General features: G+C 38.1%; 1 protein-coding gene across 6 annotated transcripts in view; it reads right to left on the minus strand.

Moving 5' to 3' along the window:
• The window catches only part of shi (dynamin-1 shibire), a 188,205-nt gene that overhangs the window by 130,427 nt on the left and 35,825 nt on the right, over nt 1–21,953 (minus strand). For all 6 annotated transcript variants that reach the window (XM_070283145.1, XM_070283146.1, XM_043211338.2 and 3 more), the window contains one exon: nt 16,924–17,030. In XM_070283145.1, coding sequence (XP_070139246.1) covers nt 16,924–17,030 — 107 coding nt within the window. The remainder of the gene's footprint in view (nt 1–16,923; nt 17,031–21,953) is intronic.

Consider the following 21,953-nt stretch of genomic DNA (forward strand, 5'->3'; position numbering starts at 1 on the left):
GCTACAGACTTTACTGGTTAGACACAACGACGAAAACTGATATGATCAGCTCAATTATTTCGTTGTGTACACCAAGTTGCCACAGAGCATAAAAAAAAACTAACGGTAGCTAGTCAAATTTTCTGTTTTACCTTTCAGTTCTTGGAAAAGAATTTGTTGAAAAAAATAATGCAATAAAAATAAAATTGAAAAAATTCATCTCTAAAGCTTTTATACAACGATATTTGTTCGATAAGGTGAATTATTTCGCAGACCTTAATAGCTATAGGGACGGATAGGAGATTTGTTGATTTGACAAAACTGGATAGAACGAAAAATAAAACAAAGCAAAGCTAACTTCGGGCGGAGCCGAAGTTGATATACCCTTGCAGCTAAAACCGGATATACATCGCAAACATCGGATATAGTTGGCCGATCCTTATGATTACATCATAATAAAACCAATTAAGGGGGGACATCTGAGTAGAGTTTTGAAAAAATCGAAAATTTTTTTTTTCGCTTAAAAAATTCTTTTTGGTCTTAAAAATAACATATCAAAAGATAGAGTCCGGCCAAAGTGTCTAAGTGTCGAAATTTTCCATTCTGCGGCGATGCCTCACAGGTATATCCCACAGTACTTAAAACTTTAAACGCGTTTTTCTCGAAACCACTTTTTTTGAGTTGGCCGAACACCTAACTCGAACAACTCTTAACCTATCGATCTAAAATTTTGACAGTATACTCAGAATACCTATGTCTATCGACACACGTAGGATTTTTTTTTTATTTTGCTTACTTTTTTTTTATCAACAATTTTGTGACGTTTTTTGTTAGTGAAAATTGAAAATTTTGTTCAATCACTTGCCATTTTGGAAAAAATCAATATATCGAAAAAATCCTACGTGTGTCGATAGCCGTTGAGATAAAGAAACTAACCAAACTTGATTTTTTGTTCTAGATCAAAAATTAAGGACGTTAGGTGTTCGGCCATGGACCTCCTTTAAAAGAATAGGGCCGTCGAATAAGGGCTGCAGGGCCGCCATTTTGTTTTCGATTTATTAAAAAAAAATTTTATTGTGTAGTTTAAATATAATATAATAAAACCCCATTTACAAATTTTCGATTAGCTGTTTTGATTTGGCCAAAAAAAATTCTAGGAAAACCGCTTTTTTTTGGCCTGTTACTCAGATGTCCCCCCTTAATTACAATAAAAAATCTAAAAAAAAGTCCCAAGCTTCTATCTTAAAAAATACCAAAGTTGGTATTTCTATCAAAAACCATTTCCGATCATTAAGTTATATGGCAGCTATAAGATGTAGTCGGCCGCTCGTTATGAAATTTCGAGTTAGGTCGGGTTAACTAACCAAAAATAGAATCTGTACCAAGTTCCAGCTTTCTATTTTCAAACACGAAAGTTGGGTCATTTTCGATCGTTCAGTTATATGGCAGCTATAGGATATAGTCAACCGATCCGGGCCGTTCCGACTTATATACTGCGTGCAAGAGGGGTGGAAAGAGGAAAGAGGGGTGTGTGCAAAGTTTTAAGACGATAGCTTTAAAACTGAGAGACTAGTTCGCGTAGAAACAGACAGACAGACGGACAGACAGACGGACACACGGACATGCTTATATCAACTCAGGAGGTGATCCTGATCAAGAATATATATACTTTATAGGGTCGGAGATGTCTCCTTCATTGCGTTGCACACTTTTGACCAAAATTATAATACCCTCTGCAAGGGTATAAAAACAGAATTTAAAAATGTTGGTTTTATTTTAGGTTATTAATTAATGCCACAAAAACAGGGGGAATTCCCCACTGTAAAAGAGTAAAGGTGAGACATTGGGTAAGCTCTATCTCTTTAAGGGGTTATATACAGTTGTGATATATGAAAAAATCGATTTTTTTTTGTTGCATATTCTTTAAGTATATTCTATTGGGAATACTCTCACAAAAATTCAAAACGATCGGAGCATTAGAACCGAAGCTGTAGCCATTTATAGCGCACTATCTGCATATAAAACTTGAACAAACTTAAAACTTTAAACGCGATTATCTCAGAATCTTATTTTTGGGAAATTACCTTTGCGGTGGACACGATTACTAAAAAACTACTAATCCGATCAACACCAAATTTTGACCACTTATTTATTATGATATTAGCTAGTCCGTGAACGAGGACTTTCAATTTTTTTGAAAACTCCTTTTTTAAAGCACAAAAAACGAAAATCTTAAACGTTGAAAAAGTACATTTTTTGTTAAAAACGTCGCCATTTTTTTTTTAATCAAAATTTTTAAAAATCCCTCGTTCACGGACTAGACAATACAATATACTAACTAAACTTTTTTGAATTTTGGATTTCGGATGAACCGTTTTCGAGAAATCATGTCCACCGCAAGACACCATCGAAAAAAGACGATCCGGGAATTCGGCTATAACATTTTTATTACCATATGTAATATTTTTTTATGAAAATATTTAATTAGGTACCCAGAAACATGTACTAAACAACTTCGGTAAATTATTTTTCATTAATATTTTCTATAGTGTCAAAAAAATCGATAAATTTCCATTTTTTGCGCGGTACAACTGTATATAACCCCTTAAGTCCCTAAGATCCGCTTGTTTAATATAAACTTGTACTCCATTTACTACACTAGAAAAAATCATTTTGGTCCAAACGATATTTTCAGTGCACTGACTTACCGAAGAGAATGTTATTTCTCATTTCTCGCACATTTCTTTATCAAATCAGTCGTTCGGGTACTGTCTGTACAAAAGTCAAACGTGGCTATGACTTGCCAGCACTATAGCATATAGCTCAATTCTTATCAATGTACAGATCTGCGTACACCTTGCATAAAAGTGCATGATTTCGAGATTTCCATTGTAATGTAACTGTATTCACAATCACGCCACTTTATCTTATGTTAGATTTAAGTCTATCTAAGATTATTTATTATAATCTACTAACTTAAGTCAGTCAAATTTTTTGCTATCAACGCAAGCCCAGCGCATCGGAAATATATTTTTACATTATTAAAGATTTGGTGCATTCAAATTATGAAAGACTAAATACAGATCTATCTCAATTGGGGGGTTTGATTTATAATCATACAAGTTAACTGGTCATTCGAACCGGATCGCCGCAAACACATTTGGATTCTGGATGTTTTAAAACATTATTTAATTTGGATTAAAACAAACAACCTTATTTACCATGCGGAGTCTGATTCAACAAAGCGTCTTCTGCAAAGCAACTATCACCCGAGCATTTAACTCGGGGTCAAAGTTTGTGGAAGCCCAACTTCAGGACAATTACCTACGCTTTTTTCAACTTTCGGAGGAACTCTACAGGTTCCAAGATAAACCAGATTGGGAAAACCTTGACGATGACCTAGTCATCCATGGGAAGAATCATTATAGCAGACACGCCTTATTTAGCAGCGCAATTACGGAGCTGAAATTGGTAGCTGCTGCCAGCAATGTTGCTCCAGTCTATCATACACAGAAAAAGGGAGCCGATCCCAGTCGGAGCGCATTAAGGTTCCAACGTTTTCTGGAAATAATGAGGATTGGACGCATTTTTCGGATACGTTTATCTAATCCATCAGCAGTAATTTAAGAAATATCGAATCCTGAAATCATATTTAAATGGAGAAGCCATTCAGTCTGCAGAAGCATCAGTCTGCATCTAGCTTTCATTGAGTTGGGACGTTATCTTTTTCGCTCATGTCGCCTCTCGTGTGCAACGAGTGCAGTGCAGAAGTTACTGCTACCCAACTTCGTGGGTGTGAGGCCGTTCGGTGCGCGTCGATTTGCCGGCGTGCCTACCACACCGCTCGTGTGGATTTGCCCTCGGAGGCCATAAAACTACTTATTAACATTCCGAACTTAATGTGGCAATGTGATAGCTGCGTCATTGGAAATGATTCGTATTCCAAAATAGATGAGCTAAATCATAAAGTTCTGGATCTGGAATCCTTTTTCGAAAGCCTTAAAGCCAAACTAGACCAAGCCTCGTTAAATAGAGCGGCTAGACCTGCTGGAAGGGCCTCTTCGGCTGGGGTGCATGTTGTTGCTCCACCTTCTATGCCTACCAGCACTGGGAGCAAAAAGGCTACACTGGGCCAGGCCCCAACGGCATCTAAGGGGGCTGTCCCGAGGAAGAAGCGGATCAACCCTAATAGGCGCATTGTGGAACAAGTACCCAGTTGCGCTCAGCTTCAAAAGCTTCCCACCTTGAAATACCTTCATGTTGGTAAATTCGCGACGTCTACCCAACCGGTTATTTAGCCTGTGCTAGGCTGACCAAAAAGGATGCTGACATCAACGCCCTCAAGTTCGTCAATTGTAAATTGGGAACGCAGAGCAACATTTCCCTACAGTCTTCAATGATAATTTTTGACCTATGTCGGTAAAAGTCAGCCGGTTTATTCATAGAGAGCCTGCTAAGGTTATTGACCTCCTGGCGATTCACCTTTACCACAATCGCAATCTCCAAAAAAAAACCCCAGTAAGCGGCGTCGCTGGCGCTGGTTACTTCTTATTCTTCTCAAGCTTCAGTTTGTCACCCCGGTTGCTCTCTGCTGCGTTACCAACAACAATCGGCGTGGGCGTTCATGGTAACGGTTGACGCTGTCTTCAATTCCTCCAATAATTTGCTACGCTTGCTGATCGATATTCTTCAACAACAACAACTTTTTTCAAGGCGAGTTGTTTACTTCTTATCTTCACTTGTGGATGTCCAGCAACAACAAGACGATGGTAATCGAGACGATGGCAGCGCATCGCTGCTCATCTTATCTTTTTTCGCTGGACTACTCGCTGGTGATTTCTTTTCGCCGATGGAAGATGTTTATTTACATTTTGGACGTGTGGGTGGATCTTTGCTGCGTTTGGATGTGCCTGACTATGAACGCTCAATGTTTTCACCTGGCACTGGATTTGCCCGGCAACTGGACTCTCGCAGGCCAACCTCGAGTCTAATGGAAATTTCTATGTGTCCTCGTCGGCTATCTTGAACCAGTACCAGGAGTGCACTTTCATCATTGCCGCCTTGCCGTCCAATTCCCAGTTTGGACTGTAGATTTTGATGTAATCATCCTTGTGGAAACGTGGCTCAATGACAAATTTAGCTCCTCTGAGTTCTTCGAGCCTAACTTGTATTATGTATTTCGAAAAGACCGAGATGCATTCAGTACCCAGTGTGGGCGTGGTGGGGGTGGTGGTGTGATCATCGCTATCCGTCGATCTCTTTAGGCTGCACCACTGCGCCTTCCGGTGGCCGACCCTCTACTGGATTAGATTGCCGTTTTAATCCAGGGCGTCCATGGCCCGTTCGACATCATTGCATCATACCCCCTTGCATCATATCCCTCCGAAAAACGCATTTAGTATATATTATGCGCATATAGAAAATATCACTAGTGTCTGTGCTAGAACGTCGGACCCTACCGCTTTGATGGTAGCTGGCGATTTTAGCTTAAGCTCCATTGTCTGGTCTTGGGACCCGGAATCTTCCTGCATGCTACCTAGCAACGTTCACCAGAGTCATGAAATTGTAGTTTCAGATAATATTTGTAGTCTGGGCCTCTCCCAAGTAAATAATATTTTTTATGATTTATCCAAAATTTTTAATCTTATATTTTTAAATAATTTGGTTAATAGTAAAGTAGAATTATGCAATGTACTATTAAGTCCATGTCATATGAACCACAAGCCGATAGTAATTCATATTGAGTTGTATAGTTTTTTGCCTTCTGCTTCACCCATTTCATATTATCATCTGAATGATCTTAACTTGTCACTTATTAATGCTTCTATTTCAGCCTTTGATTGGGTTTCCCTTTTTTCGGATGGCTCAATCGATGATTGTTATACTAAGTTCCTGGCTGCCCTTTTTAATATTATTAATACTTATGCCCCTGTGACGGTACAAAGATCCTATAGGCTTCCCTGGTACACAAAAGGTTTAAAAAACTTAAAGAATAGAAGGGATAAGCATTACAAACGATTTATAATGACAGGCGAGTCTCAAGCAGGAGAGCTATACCGGCAATTTAGGCGGGAATTTGATTTCCTTAATAAGTTCCTCTACAATCGGTATATATCCGATGTCGAAGCTAGCCTTTGATCCAATCCTGAAGCTTTTTGGCGGTTTGTTAACAGATAAAAGTAAAAATCGGACATACCTTCATCCATATTTTATGGTAATTTAGCAGCCGACTCGGATCAGGGCGTTTCTGAACTTTTTGCAAAATACTTTGCCTCTAACTTGGAGCCGAAGGTTCCTTGCGAATCGACAGCAAATTTAAATTTTCTGGTCACTTAGACTATATTCTGCCTAAAGCGTATTCTATGCTGGGCCTTGTGAAGAGGCACGTGAACCAATTCCTTCAATGTGAGTAACATGGACGTATTGGAATGTGACCTAGTTGAAGCCACAGGACATTTTACCGAGTATATAAATATCGAGTAAGAAGAATATCCCTTCCCTTTCTACTCCCCTTCAACTGCTGTTCTCCCTGCCGCTCTCATCTGGTAGATTCCCCTTCCGGTGGAAGATTACTTCTATAACGCCTATTCACAAAAGTGACAGTAGGTCTGATGTTACCAACTATCGACCTATAGCTAAAATTTGCATCGTCGCTAAGATACTGGAACGGATAGTAACTAAAAAATTGACTTTTCTGGCTCGTAATTTTATATTCCCCAACCAGCATGGTTTTTTGCCTTGGAGGTCCACTACAACTAATTTAGCGGTCTTCTCTAAGCACTGCTTTGAAGCTTTTGAAAACCGATTTAAGGTTGATGCCATTTACACTGACTTCTCCAACGCCTTCGACAAAGTGTGTCATGCTGCCCTTCTGGCCAAATTATATAAATTAGGTATTCATTCCTGCCTATTTAGTTGGTTCGAGTCTTATCTGGCTGACCGACCTTGCCACGTTTCTATTGAAGATGCTATCTCAAGTCCATTTGTCACCTCCACTGGTCTTCCTCAAGGCAGCTCTCTGGACCCCTTCTATTTATTTTTTCCATTAATGACATATCGTCTTGCTTTCGTCATTCCTACTTCTTAATGTATGCAAATGACCTTAAAATCTATAAAGCAATTAGCTGCATTAGTGACAGTTACTTGTTACAGGAGGATATATCCAGAGTTTACTCATGGTGCTCCCGTAATCTTCTTCCATTAAATTTATCTAAGTGTTTGTTTACCCGTTACAGTAAGCGGTCTCTTGAAATTTAAATTTTCTGGTCACTTAGACTATATTCTGCCTGAAGCGTATTCTATGCTGGGCTTTGTGAAGAGGCACGTGAACCAATTCAAAAGTTCACACTTGAGCCTCAGTGTCTACGCTGCATTTATTCGTTCTAGGCTGGAATATACCTCAATCATTTGGAATCCGGATTGTAAAGTTGGTTCCATCAGAATTGAGCGACTCCAGAAAAAATATTTTAAATTTGCTCTTTTGCCTCTAAGGTTTCAGAATCCTCTACCTTCATACCAGAGCCGCTGCCTTCTTCTCAATGTTTGCACGTTGGAGGATCGGCGTAAACTGGCAGCTTCAACTTTTTTGAACAATGTAGTCGTTAATAACATTTATGTCCTTTTTTATTGTGACTTATTAATTTTAATGTTCCTCAAAGGGATCTTCGTACCTTTGCCCCCTTTCGGGTCAAGTGTCACAGGGCCAATCAACTTTTAAATGGGCAGATTAAGTGGGCTCTTTCTTATTTTAAATCTTTGCTGCCTAGCCTCCGAATTGAGTAGGGCTCCGATAAGGTTGTGTTTAAACGCATGTTGATCAGGCACTTATTAAGTTTTTATTAGTATTGTAATATTATGTATTAGTTTGTAAGTTGTTATTATGTAGCCATGTAAGGATTTATCCGTTGGCGAAATAAATAAAAAAAATAGAGAAGCCATAGGTGGAAACATCAGTACTCTACGTAAGCTAGCGGATGGGGCCGACGAGGTGAATTGTGGACTTCGATCGTTGGATTGCGTCATATTGTCATCCAAATTGGACATCGATACGTGCCAAGCTTGGATCGCGAGGAATGATTTTGACGATCGCGAGGAGTGCTACCATCGCGTAATTCTGTGACGATCAGCTGCTACACGCGTGCAATCGAGTCTATCAACTTTGCTGATGCGCTTAATTTATGGGATTGAATCTAACTATCCGTCGTAATTTTGTCATGAATCACAAATTGTGCTTCAATTGCTACACCCCTGCACACATGGTTTAAAATTGCTTATCAAGACACGTCTGCCGCGAGTGCCGGCGTATACATCACTCGCTACTTCATGAAGCATCTCATCAAATTGGAAATGGAAATAATGACAGTACCCATTAGATATCTGCATGATTACATTCATAACATAGGTCTCAAGAAATACTTTCGAATTTAATAAAATGGTCAAAGGAATGCTAGAAATGAAATGTCATTGAATGAGTACAAGTTTGTGTTCCTCTCATAATTTGACAGGTCAAACTAAATGAAAGAAAATGAACGAAACGAAAAGTGAAAGTAAAGTTTTGACAATGCCTTGTATACTTGAATTACACAGTGCGACAGTGATTTGGAACTTTTGAAGAGACCTAGTAGGAATTGTTCATTAGGTCGAGTATAGTATAAAACCATGTTTGAAATTTTTCCTACACCCTCAAATCTTGATTTATTTCGAAAAAACGGTTTTTCGAAAGTGTTTTGCTCTTAAAAATTCCTGAACGCGCAATTATTAGAGTTGTTTCATAGGATTTCGACATATTTCTTTTTTGACAACTCCAGAACAAAGAAGAAAATATGGGCAACCAAATAAAAAAAAGAAGCCTACTTTTAAACGCAAGAAATTTAATTGCAGAAAAGCGTTGTCCAATATCCAATAATTCGGAAAATATTAAAAAAAATAAGGTTTTTGCATTCGAATTTAAATGAGTTGTAAGTTATTGTTAAGGGGTCGTTCAAGTATTACGTAACGCATTTTTTGGCTGAGCTTCCAGCAACAGCGCGAGCTCTTAGCAGCAATGCCAATGTAGATGACATACCGACTGGAGCCAACACTATTGAGAAGTTGGTGGCGTTAAAGGAGGATTTGATTCAAACTACGAAAGTGGAGCTTTCGTCATCACATAAGACGACCGGTATTATGATCCTAGCCAACTCAACAATATTTAGGCCGTAAACCATTTTATTAATTTCATCCGAGGCCGAAAACGATTCGCACAATATCTTACATCAAGGGAGCTAGAGGACACAACATTTCTCCTTATTCGACACGTCCATAAAAAGGAGTTCTTAAGGGACCGAACTGATCGAGAGGACTGGCCAACTCTAAATATTATTCGAAAAACTGTATTTCATGGCAGCAAGCCTTGTTTTCTACTGCGGAAGGATCATCATAGGACAACTCCCAGTTCCACGGGTCCAACCGACCAGATGTTGCGTGTCCGAAGGTGAAACATGAATTCTTCTAATCAATCAAAAAACCATAGCGGAGAACGGAACTCCCAAACAAAGTCCTAAAAAAAAAAAACTCCAAGACCCTCAAAAGCCAAGTAGTTGCTGGGATGGAGAAGCTCCCTACAGAGGGGCAACATCAGGAGACGGGACCCACCGGTGCGTAAAAGGGTGCCAAGGCATCTTCTTCTAACGCGGGGCTAGCCATGAGACAACCAAACGGACCACCACTGTTCAAACATTAGGTTGAACATAACATATAAAAGCTTAAATAATTTTAAAATATTTAAAATTCAAATTAAATAATTCTTGCATAAATTATTAAAAGAAAAAAAATGTATTAACAAAATACGAAAACAAACATTTATACAGTCCACTAAAAATTATAATCGAAGAAAAGGTTAAAGTAACATCAAATTTATCCAAAAAATATTAATCCAAAACACATGAAATTTACGCCTCTTTTTGTGGCCCTTTCCAGAATGTTCAAGCATTGAACACTATTTTGTATAGAAATTCTTAAGTTAGAGTTTCAAGGGATCGGACCCATGAAATATGAGTCAAACACATGGTTCAAAACCGATCCCCTGCAGCCTAACACAAGCAAATACATAAGTGGTGCGCTTATCGCACTGGAGAAAGGGTCGCATAGCAGGTCAGCGTGCAGTGTGTTGACAAGTAGTTTTACATAGATTTAAGATTCTCATGTATCGTACTTATAAGAGAACTTTGACGAATAAAATCAGTTTCCAAAAGGAGCTCATTGGAGTAAGACACATTTATTTAGGGCTCCTCTTAACAACCACTATGGTCCAGCCGACCACTTGGCACTTTTGTTGGCATAAATTAATAACTCACGAATAAAACAAGATTTTTTTATTTAATTTTTTTTATTGGATTAATATAATCCATAGGAAGTGGAAAAATGGGGAACAAAAATGGGCGTGGCAACGACCAATTTTTTTTTTTGTGTTTGAGGTTATTTTGAACACGAAAGCTATTAATATAAGTAACAAAATCATTTTTTGTTACTTTAAAAAGTAATATTTATTCTCTTGGATTGTTTTTATACTGCTTATACTGCTCTTTGCTATGGTTTTTATCAAGTAGCAAGGCTTCAAACGCAGAGTCGAAAAAGCTTTACAAATAAATTTGTCCTTTTCCGGGCATAACGACAGCAAATTTAACACAAATGCAAGGTCGTGTTTACCCTGTTCTCGAGCGGCCATCCTTGCTGCCTGTATCAAGTTGTGTCTCCTCCTTGAGATATCACAAGATCGGCCAACCAGTTTACGTTTCGCCCTACGAGGTTCTCGACTATATGTCAATGCAGGGCGTCCCACTGAATTATTTCTCTGGCCAACTGATATACACGTTTTGTGTTTAGCCAATCAGAATATCTCCTTTGAAATACTTTTGCATTATGCCTGCAACTTTTCCATTTTGTCGCCAAACGATAACAACATTTTTTGCCAGCATCTGCAAAGTCTTGAATAATTTCCTCAGAAATATTGCTGACAATTACCCTTTAAAAAAAATTGGAGAAAAGCATTCTTCTTGGATACTTGGCCTATGTTAGACTTCCACAAGGCAAAAAATTCCGAGTTGTTGAATTTGAGGTTTCGAACTTAAAATTAAAATTCCTAAATAAGTGGTTGAAAGTGGCTATTCAGACTATATACAATTGAAAAAGAATTGATAACTACTATACGACACACAATAGGTTTCAGGGTTGGACTAGTTTGGACTCACTTTGTACACCTTTTCGAAAATGAGATTCAATTTCAATATTACACTTGTTAGACGACTTACTTTTACATATAACTTCGAAAACATCACAACAAATTGAAACATTTCATATTACAAAACACGTAGTACAAACCCCACCCACAAATTTTATTCAAATTTTTTTTTTTTTTTAAACAAATTTTTTTATTGAAAATAACATTTAAAAGTTCGTTATTTCACTGCACGAGCTTTTGCATTCAAACAGCTGACTTTAAAGGCTGATATTGCGAAAGCGGCGCCATCTATGCAAATTTTTGGAACAAAACATTTATGGCCACTCTTTTTTTGTTAGAATGTGAACAAAATCTCATAAATATCTAAAATTAAAAAAAATGGATTTTGGCTAACAAAAAGGCAAAGTTCAACAGAAGGAGGTGGCCCCCAAGCGAAGAAGAAGAAGGCCGCAGCCGTCCAAACCCTCGTTCGCCGAGGTCACAAAGGAAAGAACCCTCATTGAAATCCTGGACAGGGGAACCAAGCATGGGCTTATCTATAAGGACCTTTGGCAAAGGTAGTAAACGAGTTGCATGGGCGCTTCATGGAGGAGATGCTGAATAGCGGATGACTCCCACCAGAAGGCGAAGACGCAGGCTGGTATCAGGGTAGCGTCAAGGTGATAGCATGCCAAGACGCGCGTTCGGTGGATAGGTACAAGCGTATGATAGCCTCGCTTGGAGAAGTCTACCCTGGGGCAAAACTCAAGGTGGCGGTTGACTAGGCTGAGATCCCAAACAAGCCGAGGGCTCGAGTATGGCGCACCGAAAAAGTTCTGAGGATGTGCAACGGGACGCTTCGCACTGCGGTCTGGAGAGTCGCCAAGGTAGAGGAGGCGGTAGGACTATAGGCACCGGATAATAATATACGGATTAGAACACGTGACGGTCCAGGTATACAAGTCCGATTAGTAAGACTAGGAGTAAAACTGGAGCCAGACTTGGTGGAGACGACCGAAGGCACCCGGGAGGAACGTCAGATGAGGAGGAGGGCAAGGGTAGGGTCTAGGGTCCCTTCTCAGGGTCCTGGAAGGGTACACCTCAGAGGAGAGCGACTTGGCAAGGGCACTTAGAGGCGTCGGGATGAAGGAGGACTCTCTACAGAGCTCCGAGACGGAGGCAGAGGTTACTGTGGTGGAGAATGTCAAGAGTGTTTCTGACAATCTTGCAGATACACCTCCACCACAGTAAGGCGGCGTCAGCTGCCCTCCTACTCCATCTCGCCGAAAGTGGAGCTGATGTGGCCCTCATCCAGAACCCCAGAATCCTTGGCGACAGGATTTTTTTGTTGGGGGCGTCAGAGTATAGGCTCTGTAAAGCCAATACAACAGGTAAAAGGCGAGCCTCATTCTCGCAAAGAAGAACCTTAACCTTATTTTGCTACCTAATTTCAGCAATGAAGATTATGTAGCCGCAGCAATAGAATGCCCAATGCGACCTCTAAGGGTAAGCTCGGCGTATATGGACCACGACCAGGGTGCCCTCCCCCCGCACCCGCTACTCAAACAGCTGGTGAAAGACAGCAGAAAATCGACCGGATTAGAGGGTGCGATGCCAACGCCCATCATCATCAGTGGTGAAACACTGACGCTAACGAGAGGGGTGAGTCAATATTAGATTTTATCCTAAGGTCAAATCTTCTGGTGGGTGACAGGGGCACAGAACCCACCTCCATCGACAAGAAAAGATGGGAGGTACTTGACAATACTTTGACTTGACTGAAGCAGACAGGATTGTTAGATGGGGAGTCCTAAAGAAGCAATCCTTCTCGGTCCATAGATGCATAAAATTATTGGTTAATTTCAAGAACTTCACTCGGCTAGCAGTACGCCATCCTAGGAAGACAAACTGGGAGCTCTACAAGAAAAAACTTCACAGATTCTTGGAGGAACCTCCAACAAGGGACGTTAAAAGCAGGGAAAACCTGGACGCCTTGTTGTGCACGCTAATGGCGGCTTGCACCAGGGCATTCAAAAGGGCCGGCCCAAGAGCAAACACTCCGCCCATTAAGACCAAGACCCGTAAAGCTTTTAACTTCACTAATAAAGCAAACAAATATGTAGCAAAGAGCCAGGAAAGAGTCCAGCCTGGAAACCCTAGAGGCTCTCACAAATGCACATTTCTCAGGGTGTTCTCAGGAGAAAACAACCCAAGGAAGCCAGGAGGGGAGTTTCCCCTTTCCGAGCCAGATCGAACACCTCCTAAGTAATAGGAATCTCAGTTGGGCGATAAACAGTTTCGAGCCCTTCACATCTCCATGACCAGATGGCATCTTCCCGGCACAACTAACCAAAGCCGGATCCAATCTGTGGTTATGGATTAGGAGAATCTTCACAGCAATCTTTAGAAGAGGGATCGTGTCCGAGACGTAGTTGCGACGAAGGTTGTCTTCATGGAGAGACTTATCAGCCTTCACATTCAAACTTCTGGGTGCAGCAACACTCACGGACCTAACAGACCTTACGGGGATAGCTCCACGTGGACTCGTTGCCTTCATCCAGAAAGCTGGATGGCACCGCGAGTAGCCTAAGGAAGGGTAGAATTGCTTGGGCACTCTAGTATATATGATGGGGTGGGGTCCCCTTGCCGGATTTCTTGCCGGTGCGGGAACACAAGGAGCCCCAGCGGTCCAAGTGGATTAGGCCGCCTCAGCGTAATCTAAGTATAGTTCGACTCTGCTTCTTCATCTTTTTTGTGTTGCGACTCTTTTGCCTACTCCCAAGCTTTGTCTCTGTGATACATGGTTTAAGGTACAATGGTTTGTTTCATATTTTTGATATCATAATGGAAAAAAACTGGGCGACTTAATAAAGTCTTGTAATAAGACAATCTCGTGATCCCAGCCTACCATTGCTGGCTTTGTGAAACCGTAGTCCACGCCAAGTGTGCCGGGTTGACTGGCTCATTTTCGGATGCCATTTCCAGTAAGTTTGGTCTCCATTATTGTTGCGATAATTGTCGTGCTGTCTTAGCGGCCTTCTACGTAAGAGAGCGTAAAAAATCTGCTGTTAGTGATCCGCTTGGCCTGCTCATCCGACATCCGACAAGGGCTAAAACTGATAATTATTATCCGTTCGAATTGCTCAGTACAAATAGTATACAAGGTTTGTGTCAAAAGTTTCCAAACTTTTCAAAAAGAAAAAAAACTACAAAATAGTTTGGAATGAAACTTTGCATTTATTCAAAATAGTCTCCCTCCGACTACAACGATTTGCACGATTTAAAAGTGATTCGAATGAGTGTTTTAGCTCGTCAACCGGGATGGCCATGAGTATGTCGGTCGTCGCCTTTTCAACGGACTTTATGTCATCAAAATATCTTCCTTTCATTACCAATTTTAATTTTCCGAATAGGAAAAAGTCACACGGAGCTAAATCAGGTGAATATGGTGAGTGGTTGACGGTAAGAATGTGATTTTTTGTTAAAAAATCGGTCACAAGTCATTGTCAAATCGGTCACCTTTTCGTGCTCTTTGAGTGTGTGTGGAACAAACCGTGCACAAACCTTCCGCATACCCAAATGCTCAATCAAAATGCGATGAATAGACTTATAGGATATCTCCAACTCCATTTCCATGTATCTCAACGAAGATTTTGGTTCTTTTTTGACAAAATCACGAATAATTTGAATGTTTTCATCAATAAGAGCACTTTTCGGACTGCCCGAACGTTCGTCGTCTTCCAGGCTTTCACGACCATTTTTAAAACGATTAAACCACTACGGGGTACGGGATAGACAATCATCACCATAAACTTGTTTCATCAATTTATGAGTCTCGGTGAAAGTTTTACCGAGTTTAAAACAAAACTTAATAACCGCTCTTTGCTCCATGATTTTTGTCGACCAACTAACACAAGGTACTGTCACTGGTACTGTCAATAATTCCAATTCCACTGTTCCAAATGTCTTGAAATTTGGAGGGAAAATCGGTGAATAATGTATTTTTCAAACGCATATACTCACACAAAGATGGCGGCACCAGAAAATGCCCTGCCAGAGAAGCTCGGAAACTTTTGACACACACCTTGTATGTCCTACGTGATTCCTTCTTTATGTTATATACATGACTACAATATACTTTTGTACTCTAAGAGTAGCTGGTATAAAATCGACACCCAGCATTGTTCACCCATATTATTAGGAGTCTGCATCGATGCAGAGAAAGATGAAGATTTGCATCTCAGCTAAGACCTCTAAGAGAAAATGTTAGGAAATTTGTTTGTACGGATTCTATGTGGTCTTGATGTACTCCAAATTGGGGACTCGGCATAGGAAATTTCTCTACCTCAGCGCCGCTGCACATCGTGCAAAAAACCTTTGAAGCAAGAAAGCAGGTAAGCAGAATAAAATGTCTAAAAACTTTTTTTTTTTTTTTTTTTTTTTTTTATGGAAAATCTTTTCATGACAAAATATTTCCATAGTTAATTTCTATCGAACGGCGAAGCCGAAGTTTATATACCCCTTCCCTTTAAATCGGATATGTATCGCATATATTGCATATTAGTTGGCTGATCCTTATGAGAATAAAACCAATTTATTAATATACAAAATCTAAAAAAAAAAAACTCCCAAGCTTCTATCTTCAAACATACCAAAGTTGGTACCAAACATACCATACCAAATAAATACCATTTCCGACCGTACAGTTATATGAAAGCTATAGGATATAGTTGACCGATCCTTATGACATTTGGTAGGTTGGATCAATTGACCAAAACTAGAATTGGAAAATTGGAAATTTTCAACTTTTTATCTTCAAAAACACGAAATTTGGGTCATTTCCGATCGTTCAAACAAATGGCAGCTATAAGATATAGCGGCCGATCATTATGAAATTTGGTATGTATTTTTTGTCAAAACTAGAACCATTTGACTACCTAGTTCTAAAAACACGCTAGTTTTAGCATTTCCGATCAATTAGTTATATGACAGCTATGGGATATAGTAGGCCGATCCCGGGCGTTCAGAATATAATTCTGCGTGCAACGGAACGAAGGGTGTGCAAATTTTTAAGTCGATAGCTCTAAAACTAAGAGACTACCTCGCGTAGAAACATACAGACAGGCGGACATGCTTATATCAACTCAGGACGTGGTCCTGATCCGGTATATATATACTTTATGGGAGATATCTCCATCACTATCTGCGAGGGAATAAAAACAAATTTCAGTCAAATCGGCAGATTTTTAGAGGTTATACAGACATATATTTTTCCATTTCACCTACAATCTCGAAGACTATAAATGATAGAATTATTTCAGAACAGAACTAACCGATTTGGAACTAGGAGTCGTACGGTAACCGGGTAGATCAAGTTTGAGCCAAAATTTTTCTATCACCTATTTCGCCCTTAAAACGCAAATCTCGTTTTAGCGCCAGTTCAAACATGTTTTTAAAACAATCACAATCGTTATCGGAGGTACAGACTTTTTATCTACTTCCCTGCTGCGTTGATTCAATATTTCTTTTCCCCGAGAAACTCTTAAATGTTAGATAAAATGTGGATAGATAGACTCGACTATAGACGTTCTTTTTTGATTTATTTTATTTTTTGTTTCCTTTTTTAAAAGTTACTTTTTTTTTCTAAATTATAGAAATAATTATTAAGATTATTATTATTTTAAACACTCTTACGAGATATTATATAAATTGTAATGCAGAATTATTTTTATCTGCATTTTTCATACCTTTCATAATTCCTAGGTTTTGAATGACCATGTGACCCTTTCGTATAACTTGGTTGCCAAGCTGACGAGTTCCAGTTTTATTTGCATTTTCAGATTTATTTTGGGCGCTAAAAAGAGTAATTTTTTATAAGCATACAAAGTAAAGTTTAAGTATTTATATTCGAAAGGTTTAATTAAGAGGGGACGGTAAACTGAATGGGGGCAATTACCACCTTGTAATACTTTTATTAAATTCTGATGGTGAAACTTTAATTTTTTAAGCTCCTTTTCATAATAATGAAAAATATTAAAAATTTTGCAAATTACAGGCAGGAGCTGAACTCTCCGCAGGATCACAGGATAAAAAAAAAACAAAAACAAAATTTAAGGATGTAGTCTCATGTTCCGGCCTTCTTTTTAGAGGTTATTTCAAAAAAATTTTTTTGTAATAAAAAATAATGCGATCGTTCCAATTTTTACATATGTTTTTAAAGGCATCATAAACTATTTGAAAATATTTTGTTTCATTTATTCTTGTGTAGTTTAATACACTTTATAGCATGCCAAAGTATGCATATAAAAAAAAAAGGTAGGTCCCTGGCGCAGGTGATTTCGACTGCTAGAGTCATCCGAAACAAAAAATTAGAATAGATTGTTGTTTTGTAAGCTTATGGCTCTGTCCCGTACTAGAATGAAATATTTTCATCAATAAACAACAAAATGGCGAACTCACAAAAAAAAAAATTTTTTAACATGTAAAAAATTTATCTTAAATTAATGATAAAAAAAAAACTAATCATTAAAAATAAATGATTCTAGTACGGGACAGAGGTGTTACTTTTTAGAACAACATATCCAAATTTCAGCTAGATCGGTACCATAGAATTTTGTGAATCACCTGCGCCGCACACAAAAATGTAGTTCCGAGAAAAACGCGTTTAAAGTTTAGACGCTACCGAGAAACTCATACTTTTCGGTGTAGGCGCGCTCTCGATTATGGGCTGTATCTCTGTCATTATTTGATATTTTTATTTGAAACTTTAACAGTACACTCTTAATAAACAATTCTATCGAAATATGTGAAAAAAAAAAAAATCAATTTTTGCAACCTCACACATGAGACTACATCCTTAAACGCATTGATGACAAACCAGTTTATCTCGACAATGCTGCTGGATAATTCTATTGTTTTTATTTGGTATAGCACTTAGAATTAAAATAAATGATGTTCTCCCAGAAAACCATGTAGTTTTTTTTTGACAAAAAATTATTGAAAAAAAAAAAAAAATAAAAAAAATAAAAAAAGAAACGCTAGCTTCGTGCGGAGCCGAAGTTGAAATACCCTTGCAGTTAAGATCGGATATATATCGCAAATATCACATATGGTCGGGCAATCCTAATAAGTATTTCATAAGAAAAACAAGAAAGGAAAGCTAACTTCGGGCGGAGCCGAAGTTTATATACCCTTGCAGTTAAAACCGGATATATATCGCAAACATCGGATATAGTTGGCCGATCCTTATGAGAATATGATAATATTACCCAATTTATTATAATACAAAAACCAAACCTAAAAATGTCCCAAACTTCTATCTTCAAAAACACAAAAGTTGTGTCATTTCCGATCGTTCAGTTATATGGCAGCTATAGGATATAGTCGGCCGATCCTAATGAAATTTGGTAGGTTGGATCATCTGGCCAAAAATATAATCTGTATTAAGTTTCAGCTTCCTATCTTCAAAAACACGAAAGTTGGGTCATTTCCGATCGTTCAGTTATATGGCAGCTATAAGATATAGTCGGCCGATCCTTATGAAATTTGGCATGTCGTAATGTTTTGCCAAAAATAGCTCTCTTGTCAAATTTGAACTCTCTAACTCTAAAAACACCAAAGTTATACCATTTCCGATCAATCAGTTATATGGCAGCTATATGATATAGTCGGCCGATCTGGGCCGTTCCGACTTATATACTGCGTGCAAAGGAAAGAAGGGTGTGTGCAAAGTTTCAAGACGATAGCTTCAAAACTGAGAGACTAGTTCGCGTAGAAACGGACAGACAGACAGACGGACAGACGGACATGCTCAGGAGGTGATCCTGATCAAGAATATATATACTTTATAGGGTCGGAGATGTCTCCTTCACTGCGTTGCACACTTTTGGACAAAATTATAATACCCTCTGCAAGGGTATAACAAGAAAAGGAAGCTAACTTTAAGCCGAAGTTCATATACCCTCGCAGGTTAAACCGAATATACATTAAAAACATCGAATATAGTTGGTTGACCCTTATGAGAATACATAATATAACTCAACTGTCTAAATATATATATAAATATATAAATATGTACGAAGTTCCAACTTTCTGTTTTCAAAATGCAAAGACAGTTGGGTACTTTCCGATCGTTCAGTTATATGGCAGCTATTAGATATAGTCGATCCTTATGAAATTTGGTAGGTCGGATCAACCAAAAATCTAATCTGTACTAAGTTCCAGCTTTCTATCTTCAAAAACACGAAAGTTGGGTCATTTCCGATCGTTCAGTACTCACAAACTCTAAAAACACCATAGTTATAGCGTTTCCGATCAAAGGGTGAAGGATGAATAAATAGGCGGTCAGTCAGACTGATACGCCCATATCAACTCAGGAGGTGATCATGATCAGGGTGAGGAGGTGACCCTGATATATGTACATATACACTGCGTTTCACATGAATAGCACACTTGACATAGGGAATTTCAAATATCGATATCTTTTAAACAAAAAGAAAAATCGTTAATGTTTTTGTTTCTATTTATAGAGTAATCAATTTTAATTATAAGAAAAGTAACCAAACTTAAATTAAATTAACAATTAATAAAGATTAACAAAAAAACTTAAAAACTTCAAAAATTCCACAACAATTTTGTTTCACATGAATAGCACATTTTTTTTTAAAAGTATATTTAATGAACTTAAGTATTAGGAAATGTGTTTTTTTGCAATAGTAAGTGTTAATGTAAGTATATATGTTAATTTAATAAGGGGTCGAGCCCCCCTTATTCAATATAACCTCTTAGATCCTGTTGGGCAGCGAATCATATAGACTTTTAATGTAGTCTAGGGATATTGTAGCCCAGGCCCTCTGAATGGCGTCAATTAGTTCGTCTTTTGTTGAAAATTGTTTGCCAGACTCATAAACCTTTCTGACCAGCCATCCCCAAAAATTTTCAATTATATTCAGATCCGGCGAGTATGGTGGCCAGTTCAGAGTTTCAATATTTTTATCTTTTAAAAAAGATTTTACAATACGTGCAGTATGTATTGGGGCATTATCGTGCTGGAATGTCCAAGGCAAATGATTGAAAAAATTTTCCAATGGTGGAAAGCTTTTTCGAGGAAGTTTAGATACGCTTTTGCGTTCATGTTTGAGGATAAGAATTAGAGTTCACAAGTCCCATAGTAAGATATGGCTCCCCCAAGATATTGCATATTCTTTTAGTATATTCTATTGGGAATACTCTCACAAAAATTCATAACGATCGGAGCATTAAAACCGAAGCTGTAGCTATTTATAGCGCACTATCTGCATATAAAACTTGAACAAACTTGAAACTTTAAACGCGATTATCTCAGAATCTTTTTTTTTGGGAAATTACCTTTGCGGTGGATACGATTACTAAAAAACTACTAATCCGATCAACACCAAATTTTGACCACATATTTATTATGATATTATCTAGTCCGTGAACGAGGGATTTTCCATTTTTTTGAAAACTCCCTTTTGTTTTTTTGTTTAAAACGTCGCCATTTTTTTGTTAATCAAAATTTTAAAAAATCCCTCGTTCACGGACTAGATAATACAATATACTAACTAAACTTTTTTGAATTTTGGATTTCGGAGGAACCGTTTTCGAGAAATCCTGTCCACCGCAAGACACCATCGAAAAAAGACGATTCGGGAATTCGGCTATAACATTTTTGTTATGTAATATTTTTTTTTGAAAAAATTTAATTAGGTACCCAGAAACATGTACTAAACAACGTCGGTAAAACATTTTTCATAAATATTTTGTATCGTGTCAAAAAAAAATCGATAAAATTCCATATTCTTGCGCGGTACAACTGTATATAACCCCTTAAGAATCGGGTCTGAACAAAACACTTTAAAGGGTTTTTGCTCTAAAAGTGTTCTGCTCATAGCTAAACACTATAATTTTGTTTACTATTCGATTTGGTCTGTCATAGACACGGTCTTATTCGGTTTTTTTTTGTTAAAAGTGTCTCTTTAAAGTTTAAACCAGTGGGGGGCAAAACGAACACATGTTTAAAATTTGAGTGTACGTGTAGCATTTTTTTTCAAACGCCCATAAAATTGGTTTATTTTCACCAAAATTGATTGTCGTTAGGTATAAGCCATAGGAAATTTCATAAATTTTAATAATTTATATACATTTCTAATTTCAGTTCACTACCAGAGGCCCGACACTTGACAAAGCGGAAAAAACGAGGTCGACGAAATCCGCCATTTTGAAGGCGCCATTTTGAATTTCTTAAATATCGAATACTTTTTTTTATCGTATATAAACAACGAATCAAAGCTCAAGTTCGTATGTCTTTTCATTTTCCCGCAATCCATTCTCAAATTTTGCTTCATTTTCGGCCAAATCCAGGGGAAGGTCCCCTTAAAAAAATTAACAATCGCGCTTCCCTATCTATGTTTTCTATGGAGAAAAGTTTTTCCAACCCAATTTGTGAGACAATTTTTCATAGTGGAAACATTTTAATTTTTGGTCTGTCAAATGATTCAAAATGAGAGCAAACAAAAAAGGAAAGCTAACTTCGGGCGGAGCCGAAGTTGATATACCCTTGTAGTTAAAACCGGATATATATCGCAAACATCGGATATAGTTGGCCGATCCCTATAAGAATATCACAATAAAACTAATTAATTACAATAAAAAATATTAAAAAAAAAAAACACAAAATTTCTAACTTTTAAAATACTAAAGTTGGTATGGCAGCTACAATATATAGTCGACCGATCATTATGAAATTTGGTAGGTCGGG

This window comes from Drosophila bipectinata, chromosome XR (assembly GCF_030179905.1).
Source record: "Drosophila bipectinata strain 14024-0381.07 chromosome XR, DbipHiC1v2, whole genome shotgun sequence".
Lineage (NCBI taxonomy): Eukaryota > Metazoa > Arthropoda > Insecta > Diptera > Drosophilidae > Drosophila > Drosophila bipectinata.